The 20,210-nt window shown below is 38.6% G+C and overlaps 1 protein-coding gene across 1 annotated transcript; it reads left to right on the top strand.

Annotated features, from left to right (window-relative positions):
• Positions 1-2,401: 2,401 nt before the first annotated feature.
• On the top strand, positions 2,402-12,310 carry LOC118824421 (myelin protein zero-like protein 1). Its single transcript, XM_036594563.1, has 5 exons — positions 2,402-2,526; positions 6,423-6,595; positions 8,198-8,408; positions 8,518-8,594; positions 11,643-12,310. The coding sequence occupies exons 1-4, from the start codon at positions 2,454-2,456 to the stop codon at positions 8,577-8,579; spliced, it is 519 nt and encodes a 172-aa protein (XP_036450456.1). The 5' UTR covers positions 2,402-2,453; the 3' UTR covers positions 8,580-8,594; positions 11,643-12,310.
• Positions 12,311-20,210: the final 7,900 nt, after the last annotated feature.

The following is a 20,210-nucleotide window of genomic DNA, read 5'->3' as shown; positions in this document are numbered from 1 at the left end:
GCTTAAACATTTTTAATGTAAAAGAATTCAATCATTTCCTGAACAACATAAAACATTTTAACACTGACGTTATATTTTTAAGAGCTTTTAAACTCGAGTTATAGGAGTTTAAAACGGCGCCTCATGTACGTTCATGACGTCATTGAGCGCCAACAGCCAATGAGCTGCTCCGCTCGCCAACCAATCAGCACTCAGTAGCAGTAATGCCAGCGTTCTGCTGCCCAAAACTCGTTTGCTGTAGAAAAAAGGAAAAATATAGGTAATATTTATTTGTTGTTTTAGTGAAATACATCCTTCTACTTTCTAAAATTAAATAAATGTTCTGGGCGAGTGATTAGAAACTATTTTAACTTTTCATTTTCAGCCGTTGAGTTCCATTTGCTCCCATTCATTGAGGACTCACTCACAAGCGCCCTCTGCTGTTTAGCAGTCCTGTTTTTGATGTAATGGGGGAAATAGGAAGTGGCCAGGCTCCTCATAAACCAGCTCTGAAAAAGTGCATTATTTCACACGGAGGCGTTTAGGATTTATCCATCCTTGTAATGTACATAGGTCATTTAATGAGCGGCTTCTGCTCCCGTAGTGGGTTTTTTTTCATGACTGCAATGCTTTCTGTTTTTTGCATATCCAAAACTCCTGATAACGTTAACTGTACTCAAATGAACGTCAACTGACTAATAAAGAGTTTTAGCTAGCTGCAGAGCAATACTATGTAATATTTTTGTTAAAACTGAAAGAAGTAGCATTAATGAGTATGGAGAAAAAAGAACACATTGAAATATGGTGAGATTGCAACACTGTGAGTAACTGTAAGGCCTAAAATAATCATTTGAAAGTCAGAAGTACCAGGATGGGAGTTTTCATGTCATACAACTTTGATGTATGCACAGGCTGAAGCAGAAGTTCAGACTAGATGTTTAGGTCTCAAATGCAAGATCAACATTATTCTGATGAAGACGATGACATATAAATAATTCAGTTACATCATTAGAAGACGCGTCCTTCACCAGGTTTTGGCTATGTTCTCTTCAAATACTTTTTCAACACACTTACAAAAGTCAGATTCATCCACTTGTGGGGGACTGAAGCACAACCCACGTTACAAAATGTTCTTCTGTATGTTGCATGCAATTACATATTTCCACCAGAGAGGTCTCCAAATCTTCAAAACCTACATAGTGTTGCTTTAAGTAAACTGTCTGACGAATTTATACATTCATACCGATAATTCTTATACTTGTATTTCTGATAAACAGAAAGCGAGAGCGAGTCCAAAAGGAATGGGTTAAGATGGAGCATTTGAGCAAAATCATAGTTTATAAAAGGTTAAACATTTTTTAATGTAAACAAATACAATCATTTTCTGAACGCAGAACAGCATAAAACATTTTAACACCGCTGTTATATTTTTAAGAGCTTTTAAACTCAAGTTATAGGAGTTTAAAATGGCGCATCATGTATGTTCATGACGTCAGTGAGCGCCAACAGCCAATGAGCTACTCCGCTCGCCAACCAATCAGCAATCAGTAGCAGTAGTGCCCGCCTTCTGCTGCCCAAAACCCGTTTGCTGTAGAAAAAAAGAAAACCTACAGGTATGTTTTTATAGCTTTTTTTTAATGAAATACATTCTTCCACTTTCTAAATTTAAAGAAACGTTTTGGCCGAGTGATTGGAAACTATTTTAACTTTTAACTATTCTAACGTTTTTAGCCGTTTAGCTTGATTTACTCCCATTCATTGAGGACCCACTCGCAGGCGCCCTCTAGCGCTTTGCAGTCATGTTTTTGATGTAACGGGGGAAATAAGAAGTGGCCATAACCGAAGTGGTCAGACTCCTCATAAACTCGCTCTTTAGGTTTTATGAGTGCTCCCAGTCTGTGTCGTGGATGATGTCGCTACAGCACACACACAAACAGATGCCGGCACCAAGCCAAAGGTTTTGTGGTTGAGTTGCATTAAGTTAAATGACGGAGCAAAATATTCTGCTATTATATACAAATAGCCTGTTATATCAAAAACAGGACTGCTAAACAGCAGAGGGCGCCCGCAAGGGAGTCCTCAATGAATGGGAATAAATGGAACTCAACGGCTTAAAATAGTCCATTCATTTTGGACTCGCTCGGAAGCGCCCTCTAGCGTTTGAGAAACCTTGAAGACATTACATTAAACATCTAAATCATTGACACAGTGTCTAACGGGCACCTTACATCCTGCAGCAGGGGGCGAGCTGACGACATACCTTCCTATAGCCAATGAAAAAAACCTGGGGCGGGGCTACACGCCTTCCAGCTGAAGTCCCGCCCCCAAACCGAGTAGAACAGCCAGTGTGAATAGTTGTGGGTGGGATTACTCGTCTTACTCCTCCTCATACGACCCCACAGGAGTCGCAGTGAGGGCTGTTTAGATGGGTGAACCTCAGTGCTGTGATATTTATGTGCCAGAAGTGCTAGAAGATGGAATCGAGGCTCTCAAATCCCACATTTAACAGTGTTTTGTTCTGCATCGTTGCAGTGTGGACCACCACTGGTGAGTTAAAAGCTTGCTTATAGGGTCCGCAGCTCAGCCCAGTCTGTTGTAGAACTGTTCTGGGATTCCGTCTCTCAGTTATTTTAATTCATCTGTAAAATGTGCAGCTGATACTTTTTATCTAATATGAGGATTAACACGTCAACAAAACGTACAGCGCTGACTGGGACATATTAAAAAGAGAAACCACTGTAACAGTGTTAAACAGTGGGTGTTAAAAACTGATATATGTCCCCATCAATGCCATTATAAAAGTCCTCTACACGTTTTTTTCTGTCCACAACAGTGTCTTCTATACAGCTCCTGTCTAATGTTCTGCTAACAGAAGAACATTTTGTGAATATGAGTTTTATATAGTTTAGAAGATGAACAGTCATTCAATAATAAACTCAACAAGAAACAATATTTACGCTAAATTAACGCCCTCCATCTGGGTTATTGTGTCTGATGAACACTGTTAGAGCTCTGCAGACAATAAACTCCCACAGCAAGGAGTGAATTTTTATGTACACAATAAAAACTAGTTCAGAGTTTTAACTCAAAAGCGTTAGTAATCTGACTGGCTTATTTTTTATTTTACTGTATTTCAAGTTAACGTTAACACATTTATCTGTTTACTGACTATTACATGCTCAGTGAGCTTTAAAACAGCCAGTTTACTGATTTTTGTAAGTTAAAATGACTATTTTACCGTGGAGTAGATTTGCCTTTTTACATAGATTTCAGGCATTTTTCCCTTGCGCTCTCTCCCTCTCTCTCCCTCTCTCTCTCTCTCTCTCTCTCTCTCTCTGTTGCTCTCGCTCTCTAAGGTCAGGCCAGACGACGCCCCTGCTTTACAGTAAGCGAAACTAGCAGTAAGCGAAACAGTTTAAAATAGACTATAGATCACCACGTCCTGGACTACAGAATGTCGACATGACTAGAGTGGTCTATTCGCAGAACAGAGAAAAGGAAAAGAGAACTGTACTGATATACAACAAAAGGTTGTTAAGCTGCACAAATCAGGAAATGGCTACAGGAATGTAGCTAAACAGTTGAAAATGCCCATCTCCACTGTCAAGTCATTAATAAAGAAGTTTAAAACAACTAGAGATGTTAAGAATCTGATGGGAAGAGGCCATTTTTGTATACTGACCCCACGCACAGTGAGGAGGAGGGTTCAGATCACAGATGGGGAATTTTAGAAATTACTTAGGTCACAATGTCTCTCAAACTACTGTTATCTTTGCAAAGGGAGGCTGGACAAAGTATTAAATGAAGAGGTGCCAACAATTGTGGCACACACAGATTTGAGAAAAATATTTATAGCGTGATAAGATTTAGGTTTGAAGAATGTTTTTATAGCCTGTTTTGCTCATGTCTACCAGGGGTGCCAATATTTGTGGAGGGCACTGTACATAAAATGCAAAAGTGCAAATGCAGTCAAACACATTATGTAAAGCCATTTATCCATTTATCTTAGCAGTAATTGTGTTTTCCTCCTGTAAAATCACCTCGTATTGTTAGAATAAATGTAAATAAATACAACACAAGTTTGAAGAACAAAGTTTGGTTCCAGATTTCTTCTGGACGCCTCCATCCATCACACGGATTTGTTGCATTCAATCACCAGCACACTTGATTTAATTTAACAAAGTACTGATTAGCCAACCCAGGTACTGGATGATAACATATAGTAAATGTAATACTGGGCTGCTAAGAAGTTAAACATACATCTTGACTTGCATGAAATCACCCATACCCTGCCACGCGACCCAGAAGGATAAGTGGTTTACATGCTTGTGTGTGTGTGTGTGTTGTTTTAAAAATCATTTTTTTTCACAATACTGTATATACACTGACGAGCCAAAACATTATGACCATATTATTATCACAGATCACATGAATTTTCTCTTAACTGGGCATGTGAAGGTCCTGGATATATTAGACAGGAGGTGAACAGTCAGCTGTTGAATGCATGAGAATTAGGCAGGTGAAGATCTGAGCGGCTTTGACAAGGGCTAGTTGTTATGGTCAGACGACTGGGTCAGAGCATCTCCGAAGCAGCAAGGCTTGTAGGGTGCTCAGTAAAGAGGAGGTCTGAGGAAGGGACAAGGATGGCAGGGTGCTGGGGGTCCACGGCTTATTGATGTGCATGGGCAACAAAGGCTGTCTTGTCTGGTCCGCACCAACAGAAGGACTACTGTGGCAATGCTAACCCCTGTCCACTATGAGTAACACATACAAGACATGCAAGCATTGGAACTGGACCTTGGAGCAATGGAAAATATTTTTTCTTTCTTTCTTTTTTTTATGTGATGTTACTTGTTGTCTGGCATAGTTGTCTGGCATGTCCAATATGCTTCTCATATGTGCAGTTCCTCCCTCCGCTATTGCCATCTTTGTACTTCTATTTGTACTTATATTTTTTATATGTAGGAGCAAGCTGCTGCAGTATAAATATTTCATTGTATATTTGAATGTCCTGTATACTGAATACATATGACAATAAACCAAACCGAATCTTGAATCTTGCAAGAAGATTGCCTGGTCCGAGTCCCATGTATGTCATGTGGATGGCTGGGTATGTGTGCAGCGTTTTCCTTGGGAAGTGATGACACCATGATGCACTGGGAAGAAGACAAGTCAGTGGAGGAAGTGTGACGCTCTGGGCAATGTCCTGGGTCTGGACATTCATGTAGAATTCAATTTGGCATGTGCCATCTACCTAAACCTTGTTGTGGTACACGCCATATCATGGCAATGGTATTCAGTGGCAGTGGACTCCTTGAGCAAGATAATGCGCTGCATGCATTGTACAGGAATGGTTTGAGGAACATAATGAAGAGCTCAAGGTGTTGCTTTGGCTTCCTAATTCCCCAAATCTCAGTCTAATCGAGCATCCTTGAGATGTGCTGGAGCAATAAGCCCACTCTGCTACTAAAGTCTTGGTGCCAGATACCAAAGGGCACCTTCAGAGGTCTTGAGTCCATACCTAGGCAGATCAGAGCATGTTTTGGTGGCACATGAAAGACCAACAGCATATCAGGCGGGTGGTCATATTTTTTTGGCTAATCAGTGTATACATAACTCTTGACAATGTATTATTGTATAAGGTGTTTCGCCATTGTAAGAGGTCAAAGTAGAGAGAAATAAAAATTCTCCTGAGAAAATAAAAATTCCATGCGTACTTTCCAGTTGTGGGGGTTAATATATGCAGATTATTATCTTGGGAAAATTGTCTAAAAGTACCCAACTAAGAGTAGGTGTGCTGTAGATGACTCCAATACACCATTCAGGCAGCATTTCTTTTACTATGTTGTCCATTTTTCAGGGGGGGGCTGAAAGTTGTGTATCTGTGATTGGAACTGTTCTAATTGTAACTGACTAGTATATAGCACCTTATTTTGAGCTTGGTCTTAAATACACATTTTACTGCTTTTTATACTTTAGCAAAGGCACTAGAGCTGATTAGCTTGGTCAGTTGTGTTGGGAGCAGGGAAAACAGTGCAGGATAGTGGCCCACCAGAACCAGGGCTGAGAAATACTGCTTTAGGTAGTATTTATATTACTAATTTAGCTATATGTGTATATATGAAATTACTTGCCAGCCTCATGCTGTTGTCTCTTAGGTGTGTTACCCTTTACACCGTATGTAAATTTAATGATGAATGAACCAAAAAAAACGACCCAAAATGACTTGGAAAAAAGTCTGGTTCCATTGACTTACATTAAAAGTAAAGTGTTTTTTTTTCCTTCTCCTGTAAAGTTACCATTTTGGAGATACGAGGTTTTCTTCCAACAACTTATTTATTTATTTATTTATTTATTTATTTATTTATTTAACATAATAACCCAAAAGGATTAGTGTAAAGCCATTTGTACATACTAGATGATACATTGCGTTTCTCCAACAGGAATCTACCCAGCTGCTGCTATAGAATTGGACACCCCTGCTGAGATATTTGTAGAAAACGGAACCACTGGGACGCTTAAGTGTTGGTTCAAATCCACTGAAGTGATCAGTAGTCAAGCATCAGTATCGTGGTCTTTCATCCCTGAGGGATCTCCAGAGTCCACTGGCGTGGCTGTAAGGCTCCTCTGCTCCTCTCCGCTATTAACATTTTTATATTCTATTTTCAGAAGTGATATGAATCAAAAAGCAGGACCTTGTTCAGTTATATAGAATACCACATTCGACAAAATTTAAGATTGTCTTTATTTTGCAGCAATTTGAAGCTCATAAGACAGACTTATATACAGTAGGTGGCGTATATTGGAAGTAACACTTATGGTAATTAGTTCAGAAAGTCCCTACTGCTTACCTTAGACACAGATATATCTGTAAATAGGCACCTGACATATGAAAAAATTCCCCCTTTCCAATAATGTATGCATGAGATGTTTCTATGGGATGCATGTGACTTGATCCCAAATTTGTTGGTTTATCATATACTCAGTGCTAAGAGTACAGACAATGCTTTAATGCAACGGCAGTCCTTAGCGCAGACAGTGGAGTATGTCAGTGTTGCATGGCATATATCTTACATATATAGCCCCCAAAATTTATCTCTCCTAACCGTTAACCAATAAATACACAGGGGTCATTCCACAGCAACGCAGGGCATATTTAAATCAGAATTCAAGGCTGATAGAGTCTAGCTGAAAGACTAAATTTCAAAGGTGAACAATTTTATACTCTAACATATGAAGTACATTCTCCAAAAATGATCCTGTTCTGGTATCAATCAACCTTTATTTAAACTCTGAATGCATTTGAGTGACCCTTATTTGCAGTGTAGCCAAGATCACAACACAAAACAAGGGATTAAAAAAGTACATATAAATCTTTGATAAAATACAAAGAGATATTAAAATAGTAAGAAAGGTCAAATTTAAGCAATTAAAACAAGTAAGACTGAAACAAGAACCAACAAAATGATTACATAAAAAATCAGATCAAACAAAACAATCATATAACAGCTAAAATAATATAATAAAAATGCAGGTAAAAAAAAAAAAAATTATCAAAGTTTGTATCAGTCAGTGCAGCATCTGGGTCTGACTGTGAGATCAACCATTTCAACTGATTCGGTTTATCACGTTGAAGTAGGCTCCTAATAATTAACTGAGCAATTCCTACATATTAACGTGAGACCGGTTTACTCTAGCTCGGAGCAGTAGCTGCCTAAAACTCCAGCTCAAGTTCTCAGAGTTCCCTCCCCTCCTACAATCATACTGTCTCTTCACATACTACAACCTTGTGTTAAAGGCGTGGTCTGAACTAGCCTAAAAACAGTTTGGAGTATTTGCATGGTTGCAAGAATTAAATAGAATTAAATATTTAAATATTTAAAATATTTAATTAAATATATTTTTTTTTTTACGTGAAAATCCGTAAAGTGACCCACCAGGCCCTAGGACAGTGAACATGGAATAACCCCAAAACCATAGATATGTCACATTTAGCAACAGCAAACAGAAAATTGGATGAATGAAGAATAACTTGAATCAAAAGAAATGTTGAAGAGTAACCAGGACGATGGGGTTTTAAAGACTTTAGAAATAGGAGATTACCAAAGCATGATCTCAGAGGACACAAATTCCTCAGTGACTTGTATATGAAGGTTTTTGTAAATGGAGAATACCTGCCTGTCAGTGTGGGATGGTCAGAGCTGCTTTTGTTTTTCAGATTTTCTACTACTCGGGTGGAAAGTCTTTCCCAGATAGCCCTCAGTTTAAGGCCAGGGTAGAATGGGCAGGAGACCTGAACAAAAAAGACGCGTCTATCCGCGTCACTCAAATGCAGTTTTTGGACAATGGAACTTACTCCTGTGATGTGAAGAACCCTCCAGATTTAACTGGTAAACCTTCACTGACCAAACTCAGGGTCGTGATGAAAGGTAAGCAAAGTTTTTTCCTTTTTTCTGAGAAGTCGGTATAAAAAATTCTCGTTTTCTGGTTCTGCAGTGCCATCAATTCACTATCAGATATCTGTACTTCTCTCTGTAGAATTCCTTGAGGAAACCAGCCCAAGAAAGACTGAAGAATACTGTCTAAGAACTGTTGCCTGAAAGAGTCTTGTTCAGGTGAAAGAATCTCACCAAATGTTATGTGAAGTTTATGGCTTTTGCTCCTTCAAGCAGGAGAAAGTAAAGTAATGTCTTTTTTCCTAAATAAAAAGATGAAGGTTCAGGTAAATGTAGGTTCTTCTGTTAGGTGAAGCTGAAAACAACTGGATAGCAAACCAAGCTTAAGCAGTAAGCTTAAGAGATCTAATACAGGGAGTGACACATAAACAGTTACGTAATCATACGTAATCAGCTTGCAAGTAAATTTTGTTTGTCATTGTCAGTGGCATTCACCATATACAACATACAAATACACATACATACATACATACGTACATAAATAAGTAGCGACCGGCCACTTCATTAAAACCACCTCCTTGTTTCTACGCTCATTGTCCATTTTATCAGCTCCACTTACTCTATAGGCGCACTTTGTAGTTCTACAGTTACAGACTGTAGTCCATCTGTTTCTCTGCAGTCTTTGTTATCCCCTTGTTCTTTAATGGTCAGAACCCCCACTGGACCACCACAGAGCAGGTATTAGTGAGTGTTATGCTGGTACAAGTGAATCAGACACAGATCCATGATTTCCAAAAAGAATTTAAAATTTTGATTCATTGGATCACAGGACACTTTTCCACTTTGCCTCACTCCATCTTAAATGAGCTCAGGCCCATAAAAGGTGGTGGTATTTCTGGATCCTGTTTATACATGGTTTCTTCTTTGCATGGTAGAGTTTTAACGTGCATTTGTGGATGCAGCTATGAACTGTATTCACAGACAGTGGTTTTCAGAAATGTTTCTGAGCCCCATGCAGTGCTGCCTGAACCTAAGACCCCTTTGTGCAATGCCAAGTTGTGTAAAGCATAGCGCCATTCTACTCCTGGGCAGTGGAAACATGTTCTCCAGTGTGATGAGTCGTGGTTTACTATTATGCAGTCTGATGGATCAGGGTTTGGAGAATGCCATGAGGGCACTGTCTATCAGAACGCATAGCGTCAACAGTAACGTTTGGTGGAGGAGGGATAATGATTTCAGGGTTTGGGCTCGGCCCCTCAGTTCCAGTGAGGGATAATGCCATAAAGACATGGTTTGATGAGTTTGGTGTGGAGAAACACCAGTGGCCAGTGCAGAGCCCTGGTCTCAACCCCCTAAACACCTTTGTTTTCTTGTTCAACATTAGTGTCGGACTCATATAGGTGCGATGTTCAGGTGTCCATATGCTTTTGGTCACGTAGCGTGTGTGTGTGTGTATACCCTTTTGACATATATATATATATATATATATATATATATATATATATATATATATATATATATATATATATATATATACACCAATCAGGCCCAACCATTATGACCATCTCCTTGTTTCTACGCTCATTGTCCATTTTATCTGCTCCACTTACTATATAGGTGCACTTTGTAGTTCTACAGTTACAGACTGTAGTCCATCTGTTTCTCTGCATACTTTGTTAGCCCCCTTTTACCCTGTTCTTCAGTGGTCAGGACCCCATGGACCCTCACAGAGCGGGTACTATTGTGGTGGGTGGTGGATCATTTTCAGCACTGCAGTGACACTGACGTGGTGGTGTGTTAGTGTGTGTTGTGCTGGTACGAGTTGATCAGACACAGCAGTGCTGCTGGAGTTTTTAAACACCTCAGTGTCACTGCTGGACTGAGAATAGTCCACCAATCAAAAATATCCAGCCAACACAGTGTTTAAAAACTCCAGCAGCACTGCTGTGTCTGATCCACTCATTCCAGCACAACACACACTAACACACCACCACCACATCAGTGTCAGTGTCCACCACCCAAATAGTACCTGCTCTATGAGGGTCCATGGGGGTCCTGACCAAGGAAGAACAGGGTAAAAAGAAACAGTAAAGAGAAACAGATGGACAACAGTCTGTAACTAGAACTACAAAGTGCACCTATATATTAAGTGGAGCTGATGAAATGGACAATGAGTGTAGAAACGAGGTGAGTGTCCCGTGAGTGTCCTGTAGACAGAAACATGTTGTTGATGAGAGAGGTCAACAGAGAATGGCCAGACTACTTCGAGCTGACAGAAAGGCTATGGAAGCTCAGATAACCACTCTGTAGTGGGTAGAAAAGCATCCCAGAATACACAGCACTTTGAATCTTCTACAACAGCAGAAGACGTTGGGTTCCACTTCTGTCAGAGAAGAACAGAAAGCTGAGGCTGCCATGGTCACAGGCTCACCGAAACTAGACAGTTACAACAAACGTAATCTGGGCTGATGAATCTCGGTTTCTGCTGAGGCACACAGATAGTAGGGTGAGAATTTGGTGCCAACAGCAGGAATCCATGGACCAAACCTGCCTTATGTAAACAGTCCAGGCTGGTGGAAGTGGTATAATAGTATGGGGAATGTTTTCTTAGCACACTTTTCCTAGAGTGTCTTACCAAAACGGTTTATGCAACTTTTGAAACACTGTATCAAAACTTTGCCTAAGGTTTTCTGGTAACCATTTACAATCAGACTGAAGCTTGTGAAAATACCACCCACATCACTACACTGGAAACGATTTACCACAAATTCTTCCCTCTGGAAAACTAGTCCCATCTCTGAAAAAACGAATTGTACAGATTTACAGCCTACTTTAAAAACAACTCATGAAAGTGTTCTATAGAAACCAAGAAACCAATTAATGACAGAATTATGCAACTGCCCAATGTCTGCTCTGTTTTTTTTATTCTCTTCTTTCTTGTACACAGTAGATTCAATGCATTATAGGTGCAGACAATAGAATTTAAGTTGAAAAATACGGGAATGTTCCTCAAATACCTCATCTTGTTCATCCTTTCATCCATTACATTAAACTATTCTGACATTGATCTATTTTCATGTAGAATGAGTTTTCAGCCATACTATCTCAGGGACAAAGATGCTGTTGGAAGATTAACTACCTCTACTATTGTGTGTCAGTGGAGAACTGAATAGAAAAAAACAATACTGTAAAGGTCTGATACTGTTCTCAAAGCTCTTCTCTATGTAAAAGTATGTGGCTGATTTGATGTTCTGTTTGTGCATCCAGAATATAGATGACGATCCACTACTAAGACTGAGGTTTGAGAAGACAGAGACCCTGTGACCTGAGCTTTTGGTCCAAAGTGTTCGTCTAGGCATTAAGGATGCGATACAAGAGATCCTGAGTTTTTTCTCTTTTGAGATTTTTTTTCCTCTTTCTTTTTTTTTTTCTTGAAATCAAAATACTCTCTCTGATTTTATAACTTTTTGAGACCAGTAAATGTTATATAATTCAATCATTGCCTTTAACTTTTACTAAGAGTAGTATTCTGACGTGTAAAAGAAGAAGCATCTTTGTGGGGTCTGAAAAGGATTTCTGCACTCCTCACCTCTATACCTGTAGGGTAAAGTACAGAACAACAACTGCTTGCCGTTAATCACATCAGTCCAGGGTCTAGAGCATTGTATCTTTGTTCCCACGGCACACTGACCCTTGGAGGCCGCTCCCCATCGCAGGCACCACTTAGGGACATCCGCATCAGCAGTAAAGATTACAAAAGATGCCATTTTGTGTTATCTAAATATAGTATGATGTTGATCCACTGAGACCCATACAGCAGAGCATAAATTTCATTTATGAGGTGTTTCAGAATCCAGCTTTTTATATTAGAATTACAAAGCATTCTGCTCATCCAAAAGGACCAAAGTCCTGAAGAGACAAAAGAAAAGAGCTCAGTCTGGGAAGGGAATTATCACACAATAGTGTTCTTAAAAATAAATATAACCCGAAAAAGGTTATTCGGAGTGATAATGTTTACATTTTATTTTTTTTAAATCTGGTCAAGTTAAAATTGGAAGGTAACTGATTTTAGTTAATTAGTTAACTCCTCAAGTTTAGTCAAAAGCTTTAATACCTTACATTTTTAGTACTACATCTCAGTTAGGTCGACAATACAATTTAAGTTGAGCTCACTCAAAAATAGCAGTGAATGTGCTCTTTAAAAATTGCTTACATTTTTAACTTATTCGAATTTTTCCCAAACTAAGATGATTTAACTCAAACAGCTGCGAAATCATGTACCTCATAATTTACATTTAGCTGACTTAAAAATTAAAATACCACTCCAAAGAACTCTTTTGACATATTTATTCATAAAAAAAAATACATCATTGTATAGTAATTTAGCACAGTCCATTTGGATAAACCACATATTCTATAATCTAATATAAAATCCAGTATTATACAACAAGAATGTAATGTAAACCAAGCCAACCAAGGAAAACAGCAGCAGTTGATGACAGAAACATTGTGAGAGCTGTGAAGAAAAAAACAAAAACAAGAGTCAGTGAAATCACTCATGGCAGCATCCTCCACAGTCAACTGTTTGAAGAAGACTTTGAGAGCGTAAAAAGAGGCGACACCACAAGATGCAAACCACTTATAAGTAAGAATAAGTAAGAATCGGAAGGCCCGAATGGAATTCGCAAAGAAATCCAAGCAATGAGCCTTAGCAGTTTTGGAACAGAGTTTTATGGGCTGATGAGACCAAGATTAACCTCTACCAAAGTGATGGAAAGGCCAAAGAGTGTAGAAAGAAACGATCTGTTCATGATTCAAAACATACAAACTCATCAGTCAAGCATGGTGGAGGTAGTGTCATGGCTTGGTCTTGTATGGCTGCTTCTGGAATGGTCTCACCAATATTTACTGATGATGTAACTCATGATGTTAGCAGCAGAATAATTTTGGACATCTACAGAAACATTACATCTGTCAATTTACAAAGAAATGCATCCAGTCTATTCAGTAGTGGGTAACACCTCTGCCCTTCATTGCACAGAATGTGATTTGATCCTGTTTGTGCAAACACCCTACACTATAGCAGAGACATAATGAGACAGGTCACTGGTTTAAATATGAATAGGAATGCTTGCAACACTCAACATGGGGTCTGTTTATGGGGAAAGTCCCACCTTTCAATAGAATCATTGTGAAGATCTGCGCAAGTAAAAAAAATTGTTTTGTGTTGACAAACTACGAGCTATTTAAACTGTTTTTATGTCCGATTTTATCAGTGATTTCAAATATGCCTTTGAAATGTTGATGTGGATTTTAGTTTCGGTTTTATAGGTCTCTTTCCATTCAAAGATATAGGGGCCTGGAAATAACTGGTGGCCAAGATGGCCATTGAGTGGACAGACTTTCCTATAATGACTTTGGCTATATGTCTACCTCCTACAAAATGATCACATAATAGCAAAATAAACAACAACTGAAAGAATGCAACAGTTTGGTGATGTCAGTGGGTCCTCAGCTTGTTGCAGTTATTGCAAGCAAGGGATATGCAACCAAATATTAAGTGTTACTTACTTTAATTTAGTTTAAGACTATCTGTTCCTATCTTTTTGCTCACCTATAAATTGGGTGGTCTGCCACTAAAGGTGCCAGGTCGTTTAACACATCTAGATGTAAATATCAAAAAGTAAAAGCTGAAATTCTGTCCTGTCATCTCATTTATCTTTTGATGTCAAAACCAAATGTTTGCAGTCTATAGCAAAAACAAAAGAATTGACCTTGCTGTTTCAATACAGAGGAGAGTGTACGTACACTGCAGACTCCATCAGTGTCAGAAATGCTCAGGACTGGAGCTCCCCATAGGGCTGAAGATGTTGGTTATAAAGTTAAGGTATAAAAGATGGTTGTTTTTTGAAGCAATGTGGTGGGATTAGTTAAATCTCAGAAGGCCTGTGCTGGCAAGTTGGAACCTTTCAGAGCCTCAGGCCTTGTGCTTTAACTCACAGATAGCTTTCCTGAAGCAAGGCAGAAGAGAGCTTTGGCTCTTTGGCCACAGATAGGATTTATGGTTAACCTTTTTGCTGCATTATTTCTTTTTTCATAATTGTTCTTTTTTTCCATTTCCTTCCATTTACTCTGTGTCTTTTTTGCTGAGCCATCATAATGTTTTTTTTATTAGAGTAAGTTAACATATCCTCTACAGAGAGCATACTTCTGCACATTTTAGTGCATAATTACTGTTTACTGGTACCCCCATAATTGAAAAAGTGTCACTGAAGTGCCCTCTAGAGTGCAGAAAAAGAGAGGAAGTGCCCTATTGGCTGCCCTTCTATGCCCTTGAATGCCCTCTAGGGTGCCCCTTTATGTAATAAATTATGACGATGTGCCTTCTACAGCAAGAACATTTATGTCTCCCTTTTAGCGGAGAAAACCCTGTAAGTGCCATTATAATGGTCTAAGCTTGACATTCCCTGTGGGTGCCCTTCCAATGCAAAAGCATGTTATAAAGTGCCCTTTATGCTGCCCCTGCATGACAGTGTCCCAAAGTGTTCCCTTTCCAGTAGAGAAAATGTGATGCAGTGCTGTAAAGGGTGTCCCCATATGTGGAGAAGTTTCCTAACGCTTGCCTCTCCAGTGGAAAAAATGTGATGTGGTGCCATACAGGTGCCCTCACAAGTTGATGTTCCCTACTCTGATGGAAAAAAAACTCCTAGATGCACTTCCAAGTGAGAAAATATGATGAAATGCTCTTGCAATGGATAGAAGAAATCAGTCTCCCCTACAATGCACCCTCTGGTGCAGGCTTTTCCAAAGTGGGTGCCGTGATGACAGTCTAGGGGTGCTGCCAAATACTGTACTAAGATTTTAAATTTAAATTTTTTAAACCATTGCACGGCTGCTAACAAATATTTTCTGTGTTTTTCACAAGGGGCTGATAAGTTCGGCTAATACCTAGCTAGCATTTTGATATAATCTCATCTGCACTATTTTTCAATGTACTGTTTAGGTTAGGTTAGATTATGTCAGGTTATCTGTATTTGATAGTAAAAGACAATGTGAATAGTTGTCAATAACAAAGTTTAAAATACTTATTACCATTGATAAAAACTTACATCTATTGCACCCATTTAAGTTTTCAGTTTTAGCCACACCCCCACTAGAATGTTCAGATGCCAGACAGGGTTTAATACAGTCTGAGCTGTAATCCTGACATCCTACTACAGTGTGTGAGAAGGAATACAGCAAGCGTTATTGAAAATATTGAATTTTACCAATGATGCATTACTAAATACTACTGTATGTACACTGCAAGTGCTTTATATAGCTGAATCACATTTTTAGCCTAGATGCCTGGCTAAGAAGCTAGCTAACTAAGCAGGTACCTTACTTAGCGGATTCTGTGCATACCTGTGGACTCAATTTGGACTCAAATCAAGCAGAAGTGTAAAAATCAGTTATTAAGTTAATTAATTTTAGTTGATCAGCTAGATTATTGTTTTCATTTTGGCAGATCAGCCAAGTAAGAGCCCTGGGAATGAATCAGCTTAATGGAGTGACCATTTGGTCAAGTTCAAAGTAGAGATACCAGCAGTTAACATACTTTCATGAAATAAACTATAAAAATCAGTAATGACAAAACAAAAACACAAACAAAACAGCAAAATGAATATTAAGGCCATTAATAAATGAAATATTAGTTAAACATTTCATGCTACATGAAAATGATTTCCCAGTTACAAGTCAGAAAACAAGCACCACATGTACTTTTAAAATCTTTTTAATTAGCAAAGTAACTGATTTGACTATGTATTGAAAAAAGGATGTTTATAAAACTTAAAAGTGGGGACAATTTCCAAGAATAAGCCCGCTGTACCGTTCCAGAGTGCAAACGCTCTCCGGGTGAATGGCCAATGTGATCAAGCTGTATCAGTCACACTGTCATATCGCTGATGTAATGTAGAGGTAGAATGTGTGAAACAGGCCTAATAACATCTGCAGACGTTTTCTCGGTCACGTCTGAAGCCTCATAGGTTCCTCAAATAATCTTGACACGTCACCTTTCACCTAGTTTCACAACAAAAGAAGTCCCGAGTTTCAGTTCCTTAATTACTGCACTGCCATGGTAGGACAGTTTGGAGATTAGAATAAAAATACTTATCTTGACCTTCTCCTGGAGCAACCTCACCCCTCAGGCACTATGATGCCCATGAAGACAAGAAACAAAGCACAAACATATCACAGACCTCACACACATAAATTCTAAGAACAGTCTGAATTCTTTGTGACATGGATTCAACAAGGTACTGGACACATTCCTTTAGAGCAGGGGTCGTACCCAAATGTTAAGAAGAGCCATTTTGTCCTTTCAACAAAAATCAAACCACCTTGGGAGCCGCAACATTTTATGTCTTTTTTACCATCTTAAAAATAAAAGAATATTAACCAAAACGCAGACTTACTTTACTCTGCTTGAACCTTTAGGTCCACTATAGCCTCTTCGCATCTCGGTCAGGAAACTTTACCGCAAAAGTAGAGCTTCTCAACGTTTGACTTATAACAAGGCTGAGGTCAGCTGCTCATTTGAATTTTCCTGTTCTACCTTAAATGACGCAGTTACGTCTTGGCACCTCAGACGCCATTTAAGGTGGAACAGGAAAATTTAAACAAGGAGCTGCGAATAAGAAACTGACTTTAGTCTCACAACTTTTTAGTGTTTCACAGTTTTTGGTTGCAGATTAAATGTATCAGGAAAACAGCTAGAGTGATTCTGAACGCAAAGAGGAAATGTTCGTCTTAAATCTTTCTCTTTGTCTTGTCATTAGCTACTAGCAAGGCCAGATTGTTGTCTGTGTTGCTGTGTGACCAGCAGTCTGCACACCAACCTTCAGGGTTAAGTGTTGGTGAATCAGCAGTTATACATTAACTCCAGCGTTTATTTTGAAAAGTAAGAACTGTGTGTTAGAACGATCAGCAGAGCTTTATTTTACTGCAAAGAAGGAAAAAACATTTTCGTAATAGACTGTTGCTAATAGTACTCCGCAGAGCCAGCGCCACAGATAAGAACTTTGAGGCTGAAGTGTTACTGAAGTTTAATGAAGGACTCTGAATGTCATGTCTGTACAGATCTGGCTGAAATGTTTAAATTGGAGCAGTTTTATGTCAACAGCTGACAATGCTTTGCACAAAGTTGTTTGGTTTGTAATCTGTTATTTTTGTTTATTTTTGTTAGGAAAAACCTGGAATGATTAACTTTGCCTTTACTTGCCTACATTTTTGTTGGATATCACACCTTTGGTTGTGTAAGTTTGATTGTTGGTTACATTTAAACTCACTTTTTGGTGATCTTTTTGTATATTTGCAGCTTTTTAATTGTATGTTTCTTTCTGGCACCTGATTAAATGCAGTGTCTTGTTCACACATTCAGTTGGGCTTGTTTTGTGTGTCAGGTGGAGATTCACAAACATTGGCGCTTTGAAAGTAGCTAAAAAGTAGCCACTACTTTTTCTGGAAAAGCAGCTCAGTTGTAGCTAGTTACACATTTTGGAAAAGTAGCTAACTACTAATTTTTCAGTAGCTATCCCAACCCTGCATATCTCCAGAAACAAACATAAAAATAAATTGCTCACCAAATTAGTAATGTGCATTGTCCATTTTATCAGCTCCTCTTACTATATAGGTGCACTTTGTAGTTCTACAGTTACAGACTGTAGTCCATCTGTTTCTCTGCATACTTTGTTAGCCCCCTTTTACCCTGTTCTTCAGTGGTCAGGACCCCCATGGACCCTCACAGAGCAGGTACTATTTGGGTGGTGGATCATTCTGAGCACTGCAGTAACACTGACGTGGTGGTAGTGTGTTAGTGTGTGATGCGCTCGTCTGAGTGGATCAGACACAGCAGTGCTGCTGGAGTTTTTAAACACCTCAGTGTTGCTGCTGGACCAAGAATAGTCCACCAACCAAAAATATCCAGCCAACAGCGTCCTGTGGGCAGCGTCCTGTGACCGCTGATGAAGGACTACAGGATAACACAAACTATGCTGACACACATGAGCTACTATCTCTGACTTTACATCTGCAAGGTGGACTGACAAGGTAGGAGTGTCTAATAGAGTGGACAGTGAGAGGACACAGTGTTTACAAACTTTTTCAATTTGCCAAATTGAAAAATAAGTCAAATTAAAAAATAAATGGCTCAGTAAATTATTCAATAAATAAAAAAAACCTAAAGTATATATTGCTTATTGTGTTTGTAATTATACACATATTTCCTTTTTCTGCAGTTATACATTTCTCAATTTATTTATTTCTGTATTATTTATTTTGTTTTATTAATGCCATTTTTACATTTTTTCCATATCTATATTTTTAACAATTGTTCATTTTATTCATTGATTCATGTATTCATTCATTTATTTTTTTCATTAATTCATTTATTTATTTCTTTTTTCATTAATTCATTAATTTATTTCTGTATTTCTTCGTTCATATGATAATGAGGGGGCGTGTTTTTCACGTTCAGGCTTAGCAATGAAGACCAGGCGGAGAAGAGCTGATTAAACTGTTCTATCACTCCATAAAGAGCTGCACAGACAGACAAACCTGCCGATAAATAACTCTCGATGGCTCCACAGGCAGTATGTGAGAAAGGCGTCCAAATGTCTGGGCGTGCTCTGAATTTTGCAGAAAAAGACGCTGAACCACCTCCTCCAAAGTTCTGAACACTACTGGTCGACCTCTGAATCAGCAGAGGCAGCAAAATGGATCAAACTGTCCCCACAGCCTCCACACGAAAGAGTGAATAACCCAGACCTTTCGGCCAGATCAGCCGAGACTCTCAGATCTCTGCTTGTCTGCTGCTGTAAACAGCCATTACTGTACTGTCTTGTCCTTAGTTACCGCTGAGAGAGCAAGACATGTACAATTGATCTCCAGAATCTGACATCGATCAACCAATAGGAATATTAAGAGGCTGTGACATCATTGACTGACAGCCCCTTTATTAGCATAAGGACAAGGAAATACAGAAATAAATAGAGAAATGAATAAATAAATATAGAAATTAATATTTATGGAAATAAATTAATAAAATAACTTAATAGAAAAACCGAAAAAAATGTTAATAAAGAAACATAAATAACAAAAAAATAAATAAATACAAAAATTAGTGAGAAGGGGAAATGACTAAATAGACATATATATAATAATTTATGTAAGATTTCATGTATTAATATATTAATTGTTATGTATATCTATTTATTTTTAGATTTATCATCATTATTCTTTGCAATTCTACTTCATATATTAATTTACTAAGTCATTTATTTTTAATTTTATTTATTTTTCATTTTGGCAAATCTGCTCCTCCATATCCTACCCTCTTCTGCTTTTATTTCCTTCTTGACTGCACAGAGCTCCCACACTGTGGGGGTGTTTCCCCCCATTGTATCTTTATTTATGAAAGGACAATGCATTAAAACAACCACACTGGGCGTTTCCTGTGCTTTGAATAACCGCTCTGAACCTGAATCTCCAGTAAAATGCTTCTGCGGTTTGGTCAGCTAATGTTTGCAATCAGTGCATTATTAAGGAAGCCAATTCACATCAGCCACAATGAAAATCCAGCACATTATTGTTTTTCATTATAAAGTGAATTGCAATGCCATTAGTTAGACCTTAGTGGTTATTCTGTGAGACTAAGTCATTATTTTGAGCACCTGCCTCATTATGTATTAGGAAGGTGGTTTATTTTTATTTTAATTGGCGGGAATGGACTTCCAGTGTAGGAGCCCCACAGTGTCTGGACGGGTTTGGGGGGTTTTTGGGTCCCTCTAGTGTTTC

This window comes from Colossoma macropomum, unplaced genomic scaffold (assembly GCF_904425465.1).
Source record: "Colossoma macropomum unplaced genomic scaffold, Colossoma_macropomum, whole genome shotgun sequence".
NCBI lineage: Eukaryota > Metazoa > Chordata > Actinopteri > Characiformes > Serrasalmidae > Colossoma > Colossoma macropomum.
Note: the sequence above shows the minus strand (reverse complement) of the source record. Positions and strands in the feature narration are given on the sequence as shown.